The sequence below is a fragment of the Aulonocara sp. 'chitande type north' Nkhata Bay genome, linkage group LG9 (assembly GCF_057382095.1).
Source record: "Aulonocara sp. 'chitande type north' Nkhata Bay isolate Kocher_YH1m ecotype deep benthic linkage group LG9, A_spYH_male_GT1.1, whole genome shotgun sequence".
Lineage (NCBI taxonomy): Eukaryota > Metazoa > Chordata > Actinopteri > Cichliformes > Cichlidae > Aulonocara > Aulonocara sp. 'chitande type north' Nkhata Bay.
Genome location: NC_141352.1, coordinates 12,990,421 through 13,009,276, shown reverse-complemented (window position 1 = coordinate 13,009,276; position 18,856 = coordinate 12,990,421). Strand labels below are relative to the sequence as shown.

At 41.5% G+C, this 18,856-nt stretch overlaps 2 protein-coding genes and 1 pseudogene across 3 annotated transcripts; 2 read left to right on the top strand and 1 right to left on the bottom strand.

Annotated features, from left to right (window-relative positions):
- Nucleotides 1–688: 688 nt before the first annotated feature.
- On the top strand, nucleotides 689–3,365 carry LOC147321811 (uncharacterized). Its single transcript, XM_086305919.1, has 4 exons — nucleotides 689–1,135; nucleotides 1,225–1,324; nucleotides 1,425–1,554; nucleotides 2,055–3,365. Exons 1-4 carry the CDS (start codon nucleotides 1,008–1,010, stop codon nucleotides 2,150–2,152), a joined length of 456 nt encoding a protein of 151 aa, XP_086162045.1. The 5' UTR covers nucleotides 689–1,007; the 3' UTR covers nucleotides 2,153–3,365.
- ipo4 (importin 4) lies at nucleotides 2,258–13,464 on the bottom strand. Its single transcript, XM_086305917.1, has 30 exons — nucleotides 13,119–13,464; nucleotides 12,738–12,824; nucleotides 12,571–12,650; nucleotides 12,449–12,490; nucleotides 12,220–12,349; nucleotides 11,308–11,487; nucleotides 11,077–11,142; nucleotides 10,895–10,996; nucleotides 10,688–10,771; nucleotides 9,887–10,042; nucleotides 9,713–9,766; nucleotides 9,503–9,612; nucleotides 9,280–9,388; nucleotides 8,812–8,941; nucleotides 8,543–8,656; nucleotides 8,210–8,323; nucleotides 7,962–8,085; nucleotides 7,628–7,739; nucleotides 7,416–7,537; nucleotides 7,255–7,332; nucleotides 6,988–7,045; nucleotides 6,243–6,348; nucleotides 5,794–5,987; nucleotides 5,615–5,665; nucleotides 5,284–5,409; nucleotides 4,084–4,310; nucleotides 3,836–3,968; nucleotides 3,582–3,686; nucleotides 3,118–3,187; nucleotides 2,258–2,935 (listed from the first exon to the last, which is right to left on the bottom strand). Exons 1-30 carry the CDS (start codon nucleotides 13,182–13,184, stop codon nucleotides 2,805–2,807), a joined length of 3,261 nt encoding a protein of 1,086 aa, XP_086162043.1. The 5' UTR covers nucleotides 13,185–13,464; the 3' UTR covers nucleotides 2,258–2,804.
- Nucleotides 13,465–15,171: 1,707 nt separating this feature from the next.
- LOC147321809 (uncharacterized) lies at nucleotides 15,172–18,518 on the top strand (annotated as a pseudogene). Its single transcript, XR_015130859.1, has 7 exons — nucleotides 15,172–15,291; nucleotides 15,526–15,626; nucleotides 15,810–15,975; nucleotides 16,074–16,718; nucleotides 16,826–16,905; nucleotides 17,067–18,146; nucleotides 18,396–18,518. The product of XR_015130859.1 is annotated as an uncharacterized LOC147321809 (transcript).
- Nucleotides 18,519–18,856: the final 338 nt, after the last annotated feature.

Here is an 18,856-nt window from a genome sequence, read left to right as displayed (position 1 = left end):
TTTGTCACTGTGGCCATTAACAGTGGAGATTCCCTGTCTAACGTCCCTGCAGCATCAAAGGAACTGACGAAAGTTTGCACAAAGGAAAGTGAAAAGCTGAAGATAAGTGTACAGGACAGCGCACAGTGTGCCCGGTGTGATGCTACACGTCATGTGTTTGTGTCCTACAGCAGCAGGATTGAAACTTTGAAAGTTGGAATGCATTTTTTTCTTTACAGCGGAAAATGTGACGCTGTGATGTGAAAGACTGCTGTCTCACCTCAGCTCTCAGAGAAATGAGACAGAGGGCACACGGGGAAGCCTGACGATGATAAGTGGAGGACTAGATATGGTGGATGGATTATCTCATTAAGCAGTCATGAATGTGTTGTTGACATTGAACCTGAAGTGACCTTGTCGCTTTTTCACTTCCTTTCTTGTCACAGAGTTCACTAATTTAGCCTGAAATCACCAATCAGTTAAAAAGATTAAATGTGTAACGCACTGCACAAAGATGAGGTCGCGTTCTACCTGATTTAAAAGCAGAAGCTGGTCTGCTCATACACCTGGCCCTAAAAACACCAACATCCATCCATCACTCTTGTGACAGTCTAATGAACCTAACATCTGAGTGACACATAACACACATTCACACTGGCTGCATATATCAGCCCGGGGGGCAGAGCAGAACGCTGTATGAATCAGACGCGCTCACATATTCAGGCTTTCCAGAGGCGTTTACCATCAGAAGAAGCAGAACACTGAATCATCAGCACCCCGCAGAAGAACACAGCAAGCAACAGCTCTAACAATAAAGACGTGCTGGAGCCAAAAGGTGCAGATAGCAAGTTTTAAAAGATAACGCACAGGATCAAAGGGGGAGAGGGTAAAAACCCACTGCCTCCTGAAATACAGATCAGCAAGTCAAGCTGGCAGCAGACGACACAAAACGCTCTCTGGAGGAGGCGGCAACTGTGGAGCAGGCTAACCGACCGGCAGAAAGGAAGCTCCCGGGGTCCCACAACAAAATGTTGCGCGTCATAGTGGAGCGGGATATCCCCATGTCGGTGACACTGCCCATCGAGGTGCAGGCCGACCTGGCAAACCAGCCCTTCCCTTTCCTGGACACCACACTTGCTGATCTGGGCATCCAAGAGTGAGTCTCACTCCATGTGAGGAAGTGTTTTTATTTTGTTTTTAAAGAAGCAATCTAATGAATATTTATTAATGTGTGTGTATATTCAGGTCAGAGGTGAAGGAGAGGGTGGTTTGGGTTGACACCAAGAAGACCCAGGTGAAAAACAAAGCAGGGAAGCTGAAGGAGAAAGAGATCACTATCCTAGAGGTACAGCTGTGAGATCCAATTGCAGGGATGTGGTGTGATGGCAGTCTGTGGAAATCAGGTGACAGTGAGAGCAACTTGATTTTCCTGTTCTGTCCTTCAGGTACGCGTGAAAGCCCAGAAGCCAGGAGACAAACAGCTCCAGGAGGTCCTGTACAGCACCGAGGCCCACACTGACCGCTCCTTCTGCCGCACTGGAATGGATATCCTGCCCTGGAAACAGACATGTGCAGGTCTGGAAGCAGTTTAAATCTCACACTTTTGATATGTGAGGCTCATAATCTCACTTCTGCTGCCGTTCAAGTTGGCTCGGGGTTTCTTGATTCAGATTTTTCTTTGCTGTGTCACTGTTAGCCAATATCTACATTGCCATGCCCCCCAAAAAAGCCACTCTCCCTGCAGTGCACAGCGACCTCTCAGATAACGGGTGACTTGTCAGACTCATGTGGATCACAGTGGTGTGCCACAGCCTGAGGCAATGACAAAAAAATCGTACCAAACATTACGTCAGCGTCCACATAAAACCTGACTTCTCAGCACTGTCAGGAATCAGGTCCACTTTTCAAAATGACAATTATTCATTTACTCTTGTAGGAGCAGAATTAAATGCAGAATGAAAAGCCCTCAGAGCCTCTGACGATATGTGGAATTTATGTCTCAGACATGAGTTTTCCAGTTAAAATGCCACATGGGCTCACAAAGATTCTTCTGTGTGCTTCTGTGTTTGCATCAGGGGAAAATGGACTGACACCCGTGCAGATGACTATGGCGCTGGACACTGAAAACAAGCTGCCGGGCTTTACTCAGGCTCAGGGACAACGGGAGATCTGAGGAGCAACACAATGAGTACAACTGAAATTGAACAAACTTAACATCTGATTACCTTTTTTTGTAAGAAAGTTTTAACATGAATGCTCCAACGGTCCACAGCAAAGCTTATTATGACAAGACTGGTTTTATTTAGTGATAAATACTTCTGAACTGACATTGCATAACTTGTTAGAATTACATTACTGAAGCATTTGTAAAAAGCTTCTGTCCTTGTTAATTTGTGTTTTGTGAAAGTTTTTTGGGCTCTGTAAGGTCACAGGTTGTATTTCTGAGCATCAGCAGAGTACTAAAGGTAAAGTAACTGTTTTCAAAACTAATAACTCAGCATGTGTACAAACATTAAGAAATCTCTGAATAAGGCAGTTCAAAGGAGCAAGAACACACATCTTTCTCCACAGGTTAAATTGATTTATAGTAAAGCAGGAAATCAAAATAGAACCAGAACTCCTAACATAAGAAAATGTAAACACAGCATGCATGTTAGCAAATAAATAAAAAGAAGAGCTGCTGAATGTAATAATAACTTTTGAAGAATGGCTGAAGTGCTGCACTTAGATCATCCAGCTTAAACATGACACACAACTGTCCCATTTTCTACCTACAGTATAATTTTTCTGGTTGTTGAGTGGAAGGATGTATCTATGTGTGTGGGCTATGAGGCAGTGATGGCTGCGCTGAGACTATCCCTCTGCTCTGCAGGAAGTGAGGTCACAGCTGCTTGGAACTCAGCACTGTGGTTCTGGGCAAACTTTTGCATGAGTGCTACTGAAATGTTCTGGCTTTCTGTGGAGGAGAAACAAACAGAGTTAGAGGTCAACACTGGAGACAGATCACTACAAAAGAATGAAATACTGATGAGAGTGCTGTGCAGGATGCTAAGAAACATCAGATGTGAAGCTCTGAGTCACGAGGGTTCATTCGAGGGAATTTTTACATGCAATCTGCTATTCTGCAGAAATCTTCACCTTTATCAACATCCTTGTTGCCTAGGACATGACTGGAAGCAGCAACTATGGGTTTCATTAAATTCACGACCTGAAAGAGATAAAAAAAAAAAAATACATAAACTTAAGAAAAAAAGTCTGATTCAAATATTTTTTACATTTAGGGACAAAATGCACAATGTGAAGAAATTCAAGATTTACATCAGAGCATGTCAAAGTTTCTGCATGTGTTAAGATTGTAAGAATAAATGATTTAACATTTAATAAAAGATGATTGGTCAGAAGTTTTCCTTACAAAGCATCTTTCTAAACATGTGAACAGCTGCTCTTTAATAATCAATGTGGATCAAAGACTTCTTTCAACACAAAATAAATGTAAGGAAACACAATTTCCTGTGCAACACAATTGACAACGGACCACAGTGATCTAAACTCATCCTCTACATTGGAAATGTAAACAGATGTAAATGTGGTTTTGACTGTACCAGAGCAGGGCTGTGTGTGTAGAGCATAGCCAGGCAGCTGAACACTGTATTGTTCTCTTCTTGGTCCTCTTTGAGCGGGAGACGAGCCACCAAAGCTGGCAACACCTGTCAGTGAGCAAAGAGTCATTTGCTTGAAATTCTGAAAACATTTTTGCAGCACTGTTGCACTCAGCTTCCTGCTTGTGAAAATATGCTGTAGTTAAGTTTAGCTGAAGAGGTGAGAACCATTAGCTGAAATATTTAATATAACAAACCTGTTCCAGAGGGACAGCATCCACATTGCTCATGATCATCCTGCAGAGGGCAGCACACAGGTTATCAATTACCCTGAGGTCAGATTCCTTGGACAGCAGGTTGGAAAACACAGACAGCATCATGGGATAGTCTCTGAGACAGACTTTGCTAAGGACTGCAATGGATTTAATTTAGTCTGAAAAAACAAAATAAAATGCCAAACACAACAATTATTCCAAACAGAAGCACACACAGTTAAGAAGGATACGATACAACGATGGGTCCAGCTGCCTGAGCCAGGCATCCCAGTCCAAACACGCTGTTGTTCCGAACCTCAGGGTCACTGTCCTTCGCTCCAGCTACCAGTACAGGAAGCAAGCGATTGGACAGGCGGCCTGCCACTCCCCGCCCCCCAGACACGCTCATGAGAGCATGGAGGATTTCTGCAATGGTGCCCACAGAGAAGGACCGGTCTGCCACGGTGCACGAGGATTTCTATGAAATTCAGTAAATAAATATGATTTATTAGGGTGACTCTTCCCAAAGGATTTCAAACCAGATTAAAAACATTTCTCTGTGCTTAGCAAAATCAATCAGTTCAAGAGTGACAGATTGTCAATGGAAAATTGTACTTAGTAGTCAGTATAAGCTTTTAATGATATAAGTTTACATGTGATAGAATACTGCATGATGACCTTTTTATTACTTAGAACTGATTGTTCTTTTATAAAACTTGTTCAGATATTTTTATCTGAATCTTCCCACAGCGATAGTAAGAAGCTGAACAAGCAGTTCTGAGCTCTTACCAGGAAAAGGGGCTGCTTCACACTCACACACACACACACACACACACACACACACACACACACACACACACACACACACACACACACACACACACACACACACACACACGTATCAATATTCCACTGAACAAATGTTTTCATTATTGTATTACTTTTCTTGTGTATAAATAAAGACAAGTGCAAGAACAGAGCGCTGATCACAGGGCCCCCCACTCTCGTGTGAGCGCTCTGTGACCGCCCTTGCAAGTAAAAACTACAGCGTCTGTGTGTTTCTACCTTTCAGACTCAGCTGAAGAAGTGTCTTTTAGAATAAATCTCTTGACACAGATATATTAAGTGATATTTACACTATGGAAATGTTTTCTTTCTTTATTGATCTTAAACTTTGGGATATTTGGGTCAAATATGTTAAACCTATAAAATTGAAATTTTGGAAGTCTTCGTTAAATGACTGTGTGACTTTATTTATGTTCTCTTTTAAATATTTTTTCTTATTTATTTATAAGTTGAGATCTGTAACATCTACGGATGGCAGGGGATAACACATGGTACTAGTTCTGTTACTTGCTTTGTAATAAACTGCCATCTGAAAAAAGAAAAAGGTGCTGGGGTATAAAGTACTCCTGTCACACGCCTAAATGTATCAGTGCATTCGGACTCACAGCTTTGTTCATGATGAAGGGCAACAGGTCATTGAGGAAGGGGAAAAAGTTGTCTGCAGGAACGGAGGCGGCCACCAAGGGGATTCCCTCCCCTGCAAACTCCTGGAGCATGGCATCATACTCTGCCTGAAACACACAGCACATCAACAGGAATAATCAATACGGAGGGAAAAAAGAGATAAAAACTTCACAGACTCGTATTGTTACTTTTGACTGCATTGTATTTAAAAGTGGGCCACAGAAAACACTAAAGCTCTTGGATCAGGACAGATATTTTCACAGCAAAAATTCAGCATTGTGTTGATCCAGTTTACTGTTTGATTTGCAGCACCTGTTGGTCTTCATCATCAGCTTCATCACCACCGCTGTCCTGACACGGGGTCTGAGAAGGCAGAGAAAACAACAGGAAAAAAAAAGTGGAAGGCTTTTAAAGCACAATTCATTCTAAGCAAAACAATCTGTGACAAATGAGTTTTAGCAAATAAAACCATCCATCACCCACACCCTCACCTTTTTCTTGAGCACATCGCGGATGGCATGGCTGATCTCCTTCAGGCGGGAAGGGTTTTTGAAAACCTCCTCTTTGCAGGACTTGATGACACTATTCATGCTTTCCAAGACACCCATCACAACATGACGCTCGGGCTCCCTTCGCACCGTTTCCAAAAAGCAGGGAACCACTATATCCAACAACTTCAACAGGGCTGAGTGTGGGACAAAAGATGTGCAGAAACATCGAAGAAGAAAGTTAAAATGTATGAAAAGCAATGGCGCTGATTCCTGTTATACACAAAAAGCACATTTCTAAGTTGAAACTGGATATAATTTTCCAGGATATAAAATCTATATGCAACTTTCTATCTCTGTTTAGAAACTTGTCTTATCCGCCTCGGCTGTGTTACTGAATCTAGAGCAGACAATACTACTGCCTAATTCAGCTTGCTGGTGCCCTGTAATACCCTGCTGGTTGGCCTCAGTGGGATTCTCCTTCCACACTTTGTGCTGAGCTCGGCAAAACTGCCCCATGGCTCCAAACGCTGCCCTGCGAACATCCTCATGGGGAAACTGGGGAGAAAAGTAAGAGAGAATACTACAGCTTACTGGGTGGGGCTGACAGACGTGACAGGTTCAATGCAAGTATGACCCTCCTGAAGTTAAAGGAAGATAAAGTATGAGGGACCCTGGCATTATGGCAGAACCAACAAGGATTGACCCCTAAAAAAAGGGATACTGTAATGCCACATTTTTCTCACAGCAGTACCAACATATCGTCTGAAAAAGTAAGGTATTAATAAAATGATATAGGCACAACAGCTAGCAGGAAAACATTTGATCACCTTGCCAAAGCATAAATGTGTTTGTTTTTTTTTTTTTAAGGAAAGGGTCTTTAATGTTTATTAGCCACAACTTACAGTCTCTTACAATGTATTTAGCAGTAGTCTATATACTGTTAGAAGATTGTTTTAGCTGCCTCACCTTTGTTAAAGCTTATCAAGGGAAATAGTAAAACATTTTTATATCTGTGAAAATAGCTTTTAAAACTGACCAAAGATAACAATATAAGGCAGGATTCAAATCAACATTATCAATTAACCTATAGACGGTCATTTATAACTAGATGCACAATTACAGACCACAAAGTGCCCTTCACAGCACATTAAACGAGAGGGATATTTGGTCAACCAGCCAACCGGAGCCACTTACATCTCTCATCTCATAAACCTGCTGGAAGCTGGACTCCAGGAAGGGCTGGAAGGCAACACTGTCAGGGGAAACCACAGCAACAAGAGCAAAAATTACACACATGTTCACATCTAAAATGTCTCGCATGGGACACAAGTTTTAGAACACTTCCTAATTTTTTATTCTTATTAAGTACATTTATCCATGTGTGTTAATCTCTGTAAAATTCCCATCACTGAAGGTTTAAAAAAAAAAAAAAAAAGAAAAGAAGAAGTTACGAAGTTTTACCCAGCATTGAAGGCAATCTCTCCTAGTGCCTCGCAGGCATCCTCCTTTTCGTCAATGTAGGCATTCTCCACACTGAACCTAAGACATGGACACATTGGGTTTTCAGTGTGAGTATTTGGATGAACATGAACTACGTGTGTGTGCAAGTATGTGAGCCTTACCCAGCCACATCATGGATATCTGTCCCTTTGTCATCTTCTAAAAAAATCTCTGTATCTTTTTCGTCATTTTCATCGTCATCATCGTCCAGCAGAACAAACGCCTTGTCCTCCTCAAGATGTGCCTGAAAACAACAAAATAGGAAGTGGGAAATTGAAACATTCGTTTTAATTGAGAATATTTCAAACACAAGTGCTACAGTAATAGTTTCTACCGTGACGCCTTCACTGGACTTCAGAGCATACAGCATTACAGTTGTTATGGCAGTGAGGTGAGGAGTCAGGCAATCAGGGGTGACTATGGATACAGCAGAATAGAGGCTGTACCTGAAAGATGGAGCGACAGAGAGGTGAAGGACAACCAACAGGTAAGCTGGAGCTTTTCTGTACTACTATTTATGAAGACCACAACAACACAATAATAAAGCTCTGACAGCAGGGAGAGATCTTTTAGCAGGGAATGAAATGAGGACTAGTTAAAAATGTGTTTTGAATCACAACGTTGACTTCTTGAATGTTTGCTTTGTTCAATAAAGAGTTGTAACATACGTGCAGCGTCTTAGGTCAGGGTCATCAATGGTATTGGTGAGGTTGAGGCCCAGTTGAACACACTCAGCAGCAAGAGGACTGAAGACATCTTTGCCAATGGTGCGGGCCAGAACAGAGAGAGTATCTGACAGCAACAATAAAACAGTGAGACAGAGCCTACAGAAACTACCAGGGAACGTGTGGTTAAAATGTTTCCTGATCTCAAAAGAAAACTTTTTAGTTTAGAGAGAATTTTGAAGTTTACCAACCCAAAGACTGAGTTTGTAGAGACCTCATTTCCTCTGTGGTGGTGGTCAGAAAGCCCTTCAAACTTTCAATAACTGGGGTGAAGTAGGGAACCAGCAGCTCCTTGGCAGCATTGGCTGTTAAAGTCATTTGAGGTAGTTGAGAGATTAGGTTAGTTTTCATTTAAGAGATAAGATTTAATGTCATAATAGCTTGTCTTTCTATCTTTCTGTATTTGACACTGGAAGAACAAATAATTGAGGATGTTTATTGAACTATTATCTTACACAGTCAGTCAGAAAACTAGAACTCTTTTTTTTTACTGGTTAATGTATAAAACCCTGACATTCAGTTACCTATGGCACCGATAGCAGACACTGCCAGTTCTTTTATCTTGAGGTTATCAGTGTTGTTCAGAGCAGAAAGCATCGTCTCCATCAGAGTGGGCAGATAGGGCTCAATATCAGCTCCTGTTTGTAAAACCAAAATGAGGGATGATGAAAAGAAGGTGACTTTTTGTTTTGTTTAACAATAGTTTTTGGTTTGCAGAACATTTTGGTAATTTCTCCCCTTGTAGGGAAGTTGTGTGACTTTTACTGTGCTTGTCTCTGGGGAGATATTTTACCTAGGTTCTCCATGAAGTTCTCTAGGGCGTAAAACGCTTTCGTGACGTGGCCAACCTTGGCCTGGTTCAACGAAGAAAGGTATCCCAGCAACAAAGGCATCAATTCTGAACAATACGTGCTCACTTCAGGCTGGAAAGCAAAGAAGGAAAATTTAGAAAAAGAAACTGAGAATAGTTCTTCGTTTTATTGTGGAAAAAACTATACACATCCATATAGATCAGGTTTGAGATAAGTGACACTTTAAGTACATCCTATAGCATGCAACATCTTATGATAACTTCTGTCCATTCCTTCACACACAGTTCCCGTTGTAAATAAGGTCTAAACTGAGCATACTGTGTCACAAATAGAATAAAACATGCAAGCACTTCATTCCAGGTATAAACCCCAAAGAACCAGATTTTAAAGGCTTGAAAACCAAAAATAAACAGAAAAACAGCTTTTCCCACTGAGGTGTTCTGACTCACCTGTAAATGTTCAGAGAATTGTCCAAGGGCAAAAAGGCCTGCACTGCGTACCACCTCACTGCTGTCTGAAAGACTCTGACATACTGTTTGCAGCACTGATTTTAAAATCCTACCACACAGATACACAAAGAATGTTTAGACATTGTCAAAATCAAACTGCATGTATAGATTTGAACACATATCAACAACATATATACACTTATTTCATGTCAAGCGTTCGTACTTAGTGCGTATGTGGTCTGCACACCCTTCAGCCAGCACAGCAAGACACATGAGGCCTCCCTTCCTCTGATATGGATTTTCACTGGCAAGGCAGGTCTGAGTAAGGGGCATCTATTACAAACAACAAAACAAAACAAAACAATTTAACACACTATCAGAAAGCAGATACAACAGCCAGGGATCAGAGTTATTCCAAATCTATATGACCTACCAGTTGTTGGAACAGTTTCTCTGGAGGCATATGAAGAGCCATAGTGTCAATAATCTGAAAACAGACAAAAGAACAGGTCAAATCTTATTCAAAATTACTTTAAGCTCCTGCAAAGTGAACTTCTTTGATAAAAAACAACAAAAAAGCACAATTTATATCAAAATAGTTAAACACCTGAGCAGCACAGTGTTTGGGACTTTCATTATCTGTTCCATCTCCGCTGTCGTCCTCTTCATCTTCTGGGTCCTGCTCACCCGGAGGTGGAGCTGCAGTCAGTACAGGGAAAATGGCCTGCAGGATTGGGCTCAGGAGCTTCTGCTTCAGCACAGTCTGTGAAGATTAGAAAAATATATTATTTCAAATTTCGCATCCAACTTTTATATTCCGTACATTTTAAAGCTATGTGATACTCCACCAATAAGTATCCAATAAAAACCAAACCAGTTCCCAGCTGCTGGGAGTACAAGGAGTATCCATTATGTAAATCCGCTTTTATTCAGTTATGTGTCACAAGAGATTGCACTTTGTTTTTACAGTCAGTTTAATTCATTTTGCATAACTAGTCCCATTCCCAGAAAACACTCATTTATTCATTTTAATCGAATACAAAGAAAATCTTGTAGACAAACCGTCTCTTCCTAGAAGGTCCAAAATCAGATGACCTATACTTATGACATATATAATTTTGTCAAGTCACAGCTTAGTATTTTTAATTATTCTCTAAATTCTATAAATTATAATGACTAAACTGCACATAATAAAATGTGTGAGAACAGTGTTAACTTTAATTTGTGAATTGTTTTCGTTGCTTTTTTTAGGATGGCTATCAGTGGTAAACACTACGTTTGGTGTCAAGAAAAGACAAGACAAGCAGTCATGTCTTTTGACAGACCCATAAGATTCTCATATGCTCTACAACTCCACATACACACACACACATAAGGCAGATATTTAAAGAGCTGGTGGATGACTCACCTTACTCTTCAACTTGATGAGGAAGGTGACGCAAGAGAGCGCTTTCACTCGCAGAGAGTCACTCAGATTGGTGTCACTGCCGACCTAACACAAGCAGAAAGCACATGTAAAACCCTCTGAGCATTCAGGTACCAAACATCACTTGTCAGCTTAAAAAAATGAATAAAATTTAGAATATCAAACAGAATTCACACAATTAGGTCGTACCTCCAAGAAGAAGCGGACAACGTCAGCAACATGTGGGACGATAACGGACACCTCACTCTCCATGAGCTCATTAAACACCTCCATGGCCTCACTGGCTTGGTTCTGTGAAGGGAGAGACAGAAGTAATAATTTAGTAGGTATTTATCAACACATTAGGTACAAAAGCATTTGCTAGAATTTACCTGATCAGCCTTGATGAGACATTTCAGGGCAACAATCAGATTTGGGAGGATGGAACGCATCAGGTGCTATAAGAGAGCAAGATGTTATTGAGTTGTGACAAAATACTTCTAGATTTTTGAAAATTATTTCAACTTAAGTTGTAACGGATCACATGCAGTGCAATTATAAACAAATCTCTTGTGGAATAGTTTCAATGTCTGCACATTGCCTGAAATGTTGTTTTGCCTCACCATCTCTTCTGTGCCAATGAATTCTGTTATGGCTGTGAGGGTGAGGATGCAATAGTACAGAGCTGTAGGGTTGTTGTGGTCTTCCAGCACACTACGAAGCAGCTGCAGGAGCTGGCAGTAGTGGGGCTTGAAAGGCTCAGCGTTGGATTCGATCACCTTGTTCAGCAGCAGGAGTCCAACCTGGCAAAAAAATTACGATATTTCTAGTGATTAAACTATGCACAAATTGTAATAAAATATGAGACTTTAACCCAAATGTTTCAAACATAAGGCCTGAGAACCAGAATTGGCCAGCCTAATACAGCTGAAAAAAATGTAAAGGGGGATATAAACTTTGCACTTTTAACTGTATGTTTTCTAACCTTTACAGACTTCACCCATTTATACTAAACCAGAGGGAAAAAAAGACAGAAATTGACCTGTTTGGAAATCTGTTTTTTGTTTGTTTAGACACAAGGTAACAAGCAGGGAAAACATAGAACAAACAGTATATTTTCTGTGAATTAACAAAAACTTACTGAACAGTCTGGGCAATGAGCTACCATTTTTTACACATTTACTTCTTACAAATTAAGCCCAATGAGCTATACTGGCAATTGTCTTTCATTAACTAAAGCATCATTTGTTATTATCATGTAGAAAACCTGAGACATACAGTTAAAACTGCACTTCTTTTTCTTATGTTAAGCTATATTACAGATTAAATGTGTAGTTAAACTTTCACTGGTGTGTATCACTTAAAATCAAAGTCAGCTTTATGTGGCCCACAATGCAAAATGTGTGTGACATCCTTGCTTTAAGCTATAGCTAACACAGGTTATGAACTAGTCCAGACATGTGCATCTATCATCATCTACACTTGTAAATACATTAAACTAATCTGAACTCCTATCTGGTGCTTGATCAGGCTACCTGTCTGTCATGAGGGTTGCTGCTCTTGGTGGACTGATTGAGAAGCTGGAGCAGGGCAGGCCAACGGTCTGGTGTCTCATGTTTAACCATTACAGCGCACAGCTGGGAGAGTGAATGCTGCACCGTGTGCCTGCAAAGAAAATAAACAGAGAAACAACGGCTCATGACAGCTCAAATGTGTAGGTCTATATCTACAGAATGCAAAACAGTAAGTGCAGCATTTTCTTACTCTGTTTCCTGCATGAAAGCCTGCAGCACCACTGCCTTCAGACTGTGTGAATAAAACGCAAACATCACAGCAGAGTTTAAACTATGAAAGCTGGTAGTGTGAAAGAAAAGTAAAACTCAAACCTCTCTCTGTCATTAGGGCTGATCTTCTTCCAGTGTTTCTTCACCCTCAGCCTCAGCATCACTGCAGCTGACTGACGGATCTGCATGTTGGATGCCAAATGTTTACAAAGATGGGCATTCTTTTCACACACACACTAGAGGATAAAATAATAAAAGGTATATAGTACCTGAGGGTTTTGGGAGCCACTCATGACCGCACACAAGCCTGGAATAATAGCTGGGTCTTTGAACGCCTGTTTCAGCTGGGCTGTGGCCTAAAAGAGGACAAAAGAGATTGTCTGTGGTGGGTGCCACAAAGAAATAACAGCTCACCAACTGACTCACAACCTAAGCCTGGTTTTTAATTAAGGTACCAACTATTCAGGCAGTAAACTGCTAATATAACAACCCAGTGGTCCTAAATATCAGTACCAGTGGTTTAACAGTTAGCTAACCAAACCTTAACAAACATCAGCTAGCTTATCTCCAGCAGCCATTTCAAAAAGTTCACTTATAGCCGGGCAAAGTAAGGCTAACGTTAACTTTAATAAAATTATTTGTGACGTTACCTGCTGAATAACTGCATTATCAGGCTGTGTGAGCTGCGAAAGAATCTGCTCGAGCTCTTCTGTCATCTCTGTCACCCCTCAGATAACCGTTTTGTGAGCGGTACTGTTAGTTGACGTTGACGTTGACAGACTCGTACATAAAACGAGTTGTGTGCCTTCTTCCCAATGCGACACCTGTCAAATATGTCACTTGGTAGTTCTAAAAGCTAGCTACAGATTTTCCTTTTGGGAAAATTCGATTTTAAAGTGCGAAACGAAAAAGGAAGACTGATAGGTGACAATATCTAAGCTCGGTCCGGTCCACGAACGCTGCAACTGCCAGCACGCGAGGCAGAACCGGCCAGGAGTTCCATGTGAGTTGCGTTAAAGGGACCAGCAGATTTCAGGATTTTTCAGTATTACTGAAACAAACAGCGCCTTCATGTGGTTAGGAGGCCCAATACAACGCGTTCAAATCCTCATATCTGAGAAACTGAACGGGAATTTCTGGCCTGTTTGCAGTTCGATGAAATAGAACTGGGGAAGAAAAACCCAACTTCATTAAATTTGACACCACCGGCATGAAATGACTTTCTGTTTTCTGGGAAAATCCAGTGTTTCAAAGCACTCTGTCATTTCCTGGATGCAGGTGATGTTGTCTTTTCTGCATCAGATTTATATATGAAATGTTTTTATTTAAGCAAGAGTAAAAACAACGAAATAATTCAAACAAACAAACAAAAAAAAAAAGCAAAATGATGCGAAGCTGAATTTGAAATGGTACATCACTGATTCATCCCAAATTGGGTGTGACAGAGGGCACCGGCTTTTCCCACATTCATTATATTTAAAAAAAGTTTTATCATGAAGCTGTACAGTGTGTATATAGGCCTGTGAATGACTCAAAAGTTATGTCATGGGAGCATTTTTTGGAAATGCATCCTCGAGCTAATTTGACCAGAGAAGTTGTAGACTGTGAGCTGCAGCTAGTGCTAAATCATCCTTTTTTATTGATATTAGGTGTACGACTTCTTGTGTCCAGACAAAACATTTTGGCAAATGTGAGCCTGAGCAGAAATACGATTGTTGATCAAGTTTGTGAGATGACCACTGATTTAAGAACACGGTTGTGTGAAAGAAGCAAAGACTTTATTGCATACTCTTTTGCTGTGGATGAAAGTACAGACATGATGGACATTGCACAGCTGGCCATTTTCATCTGTGGTGTGGACTCCAATTTGCACGTTACAGAGGAAATATTGGACATCGGGACAACGACAGGAAAAGACGTGTCTGTGAAGGTTCTCAGTCATCCACGTCATCGTAGTCTAAGGAGCTTGGAAAGAAAAGCCTCTGGACTTCTTTAAGTTGCTTGAAGACGTGGTTCTAAACACAACAGATTGCCATAGTGATCGTTTGATATATATGGACCTGCAGCGGAGTTTAGACCTAGACACGGCTAGTGACGTCAGACTGAACAAAGAGAGACGAGACAACGAAGCTCCAGTTACAGCAGTGCAAGTAAACAAATAATATATATAAGAAGAGTAAGAAAATAAATATACACTTTAGGACTAGGGATAAAGGGATCAATAACAATTTAAAATTTACAGTTTGATGATTTAAAGTCTCACACACAACCGAAAGGGGAGGAGGGGGCGGCTGCTTCCAAATAGAGCGCATTTCATTCATAATGATGTAAATCCAAGCCCATTATGTATTCATGATTTGAATCCTGGGTTGTGTGAAATCTCAGAAATGCACCCTAGACAAAATGAATCTGTGAACTAAGGTGTAGGTGTGTTAGATCATGTTGTGGTGATCCTTGGGTTGAGGGATGGGTGTTCATACTGCAGTGCAAAATTAAAACCAATGGAAGATGGACAAGAAAAGTTCAAAGCCATCAGGTCCTCAGTTTAGAAAAAAGAGAAAAGAAGAGGAAGAGAAACGAGCAAAAGATACAGGTAAGCAGATGTGTCATTGGATAATGGCAGCTCATCCTGAAACAATCAGAATCAGAATACTTTATTAATCCCTAAGGAAATTATGTGCATTACAGTTGCTCCAAGAAGAAATGGTAGAAATAGTAACAGTGTCTCAGTCCCACGGGGAGCCCCAGCTCTACAGGCTGTATGCTGTGCTGGTTCACTCTGAATTGAGTTGTCATGCTGGACACTATTTCTGCTATATTAAGGTACTGGCTGTGCCCGAATCTGTTTGAATGCTGCTGTTGCGTAGTACAAACAAACACACACCATAAACAACACATTTCAGCAGAAAACTGAATGCAAACAGAGAAAAATACTTTGTATGCATTGAAAGAAAGAAAAAAAAGACCCCTATATAGCCATAAGATTCTTCTTTTTAGCTCAAATTCAATTCAGAAACTGAATCTGCTGTGTCACATCTCTCTCATTCTGTCTCACAGGCCAGCAATGGGCACTGGTTTCAGATGAATGACTCGTCCGTGTCAGTCAGTGACATTAGGACCGTTCTCAACCAGCAGGCATATGTCCTCTTCTACATCAAGTGAGTAAACATCGGTATTTTTAAACATTCTAGGCTTATTCCTTCAGTAGAACTTTTCCCATCATGATTTAATAATGTAGACATGTTTATTCCCACTTTTCTTGTAGAAAATGTATTATTATAACCTAATGTTATAATGTTGATGCTTTGTCATGGTTAATATTCTTTTTTCCATGTCATCAGGTGCACAGATGTGAAAAAAACTGGGGACTACAGCCACTTGAACCATAACGCTGGCATATCTGGTCAGTCATCTCCCCAGCCGGTGGTGATCCCACGCACCATCGCCACCATGCATCACAACAGTGTTGGCTTCATAGGTCCCCAGCTGCCACCACACATGAACAAGGTACTTCCTCACCTGAGGGTACTGATAATGTTGTTGTTTTTGTTAAACCCAGTGTTTCTCTTCTAAAAACCTGTTGTTGTGACTTCTTGTTCCTTCAGAGTTCTCTTCATGTTAATGGGAATGGATCTCTGAGGGACTATCCCACAAGCTCCAAGCCCAGCACCAGCGGCAGTGTGGTGGGGAAACCAAACCATGGACTAGCTTCTTCTGCTTCCTCTGCTTCCATCTCCCACTCAGTAAGCCGGCCCACAATGATTCCAGACAGCGACAAACAACAGAAGCTTTCATTTTCAATTGGGCTAAGCAAACCGAACCCATCTGCTTCTTCCTCCTCTTACTGCCAGCCGTCCTCCGCCAGCAGCTCCTCCTCCTCCTCCAGCTCTTTGTCCTCCTCACAGTCTACCTCAGACGTCCAACCAGACGTTTGTTTTATTCCGTGTGCACTAAACCAAGTCAGCGGCATGCCTTTCTGTAATGGGGATCAGAACCCTGTAGGAAACGGGGAATCAGACCAAGAGAACTGTGGCACTCTGGATAACGGCAGTTCATCCAAGTCTCATCCTAATGAAAATAAAGACACAGGAAATGTCTTTGATAATTCTCCCAAAACCGCCAATGGGGAGTCAGGAGTGCACCATCACGGCAATGGATTAAATGGACAAGCGTATGGAGACTTCAAATCCAGCCAAAATGGGCACCACAATGGTCATCACAAAGTGAATGGACACAGCGGCCCTGACAAGGTAAATCTTGTCTTTACTTTTATAATGCTTGTCTGTTTGGGTTTTTGTTTTGTTTTTTTAAAGGGGCATATTATTAATATTTCTTTTATTTATTTTGGGCACATCAGATCTCTGGCAGTAATCATGGCAGTTTGACGTCTACGGCTCCTGTTGCTAATGGAATAGGCAGTGACCATAGCCAACCAAAGTAAGCCTAACACTGAACTAAAAAAAACTTATTGCTCTGCTGTCCATTTTATGCATTTAAATTTTTAAGTTTAGAGGAGTGATCTTAAAACTGTGCTGACTTTCCTCTCTGCCAGTGTGACAAAGCATTGCTCATATTGCTTTTGTATTTTATTTTTCCAGCAAAGATGCCTCATCCCAGGCTAGTTCTTCTCAGAGCATTCATCCTGCTGCTAATGAAAGCCAGGATTTCTCCACTCCTGTCACAAGGGCTAAAACTCCATCTGAACCCCTGCCTCACTGTACAGAATCCTCCGCCGTTAGCGCTTCACCCTCAGCTACTGCTACAACTACCCCTTCTGTTGCAGCTAAAGAATCTGCTTCCGCTCTTTCTTCTTCTGGGCAAGATGGCAACCCTGCAGCCTTACCCCCTCAGCCGGGCTGCTCTCAAAGCACCAGTGGAGCTTCTGCAGCTCCACAGAAAGTTAGCGTAAGCAAGGATGAAGCCAAGGATCTACCACAAGATAAATGTGCAACAACAGGGACTGAAGGACGTAAGGATACTAAGGAGCAGTATCAGTCCAAGCCTAGTTCTAGTTGCAATGAAAAATGATCTTCCCGAGACAGGGAACGGCTGTACTCTAGCTCTGGAAGAGATAGAGAAAGACACTACAGGGATAGGAGTCACGAACGAGAAAGCGACGACGATCGTCACCGGTACAGACGGGACTACAAAGACGGTCACCACCGCCAGTACAGGGATCGTTTCCCCCTTTCTGGACGTTACTACAGGGAATGGGAGGCCGATCGTCACCGGGAGCGAACCTTCCAGCACCCTCGGGAGCGTGATTGTGACAGGTGCTCTAACCATTACCATTACTACCGCTACCGGTCAAGAGAGGACATTGACCATGAGCGAAGGGGATATGATTACTCCCACCGAGAGGAGTCTCGTGGCAGTCGGAGGTGGCTGCAGGATAGCAAAGACTCCTGGGCAATGAAGGATAAGAGTAATGGCAAAGAGAGAGAAAATTACTCCTCAAAGGAAGGAAATTTCTCACCTTCTACAGCACCAGAAACAAACAAGTTCAAGGGCTCCCCGCCACGGGCTTGCCTTTCCTCTCCAGACAAAGAGGATCAAAATTGCAAGAGGACTCTCAGCAAAGACAGGGACGACAGCTCTGAGGCCCGCCACACTAAAAAACACAAAAAGAGTAAGAAAAAGAAGAAATCAAAGGATAAAGACAGACACCGTGAGAGTGGGTGAGTACTGCCATCTTTTTCTCGATCCTTTAATGAAAACAGAAGGAAATGTGTTTGTTTGTTTTAAGCTAGATTTTTTTTGAAAATAATATGGGGTTAAAGCTCACTATCAGTATTATTATTTTCTTAAAAACGGAAAGAATATTCATCATTTTATTGATAATGGGTCACTTTTTCTGTCTTAGGCTGGCCGTAAAGCTTGATCTCGGTTTTGTTAAACAATGTCATTGGTTCTCTATCATCCCGTAGAAGTTCTGACGGAGATTCAGACAGAGCTGCAGAAATGAAAAAGAAAAAGAAGAGGAGACTTCCGGTGAGCGCTCCAAGATGGCGGATTAACTTTTTGTCCGCTCCTGATCATAAGTGAGGAAAACTCCACAAACTCGATACAATAAACGTATTCATGCTGATGATGATATACAATGCGTGGAGGCAGATGTAAAAAGACACAGGGGGGCTCCAAAAGTTACAGAGAGGCAAAAGACACCTTACAGGACGACGGCGACGGAGCTAGCATGAAGAGGAGCACGGAGCAAAGTGAGGAAAACGAGCTAACAATGGCTAAAGCAATACAAAATTTGAGTGATAACATCCGAGAGATGAGGAAAGAAATCAAAGAAGATCTGAATAACCTAAAGGCTGAGATGAATCAGAAGCTACAAGATGCCATCGTGGATATTCGTAATCACGCCACTAGGCTAACTGAAGCA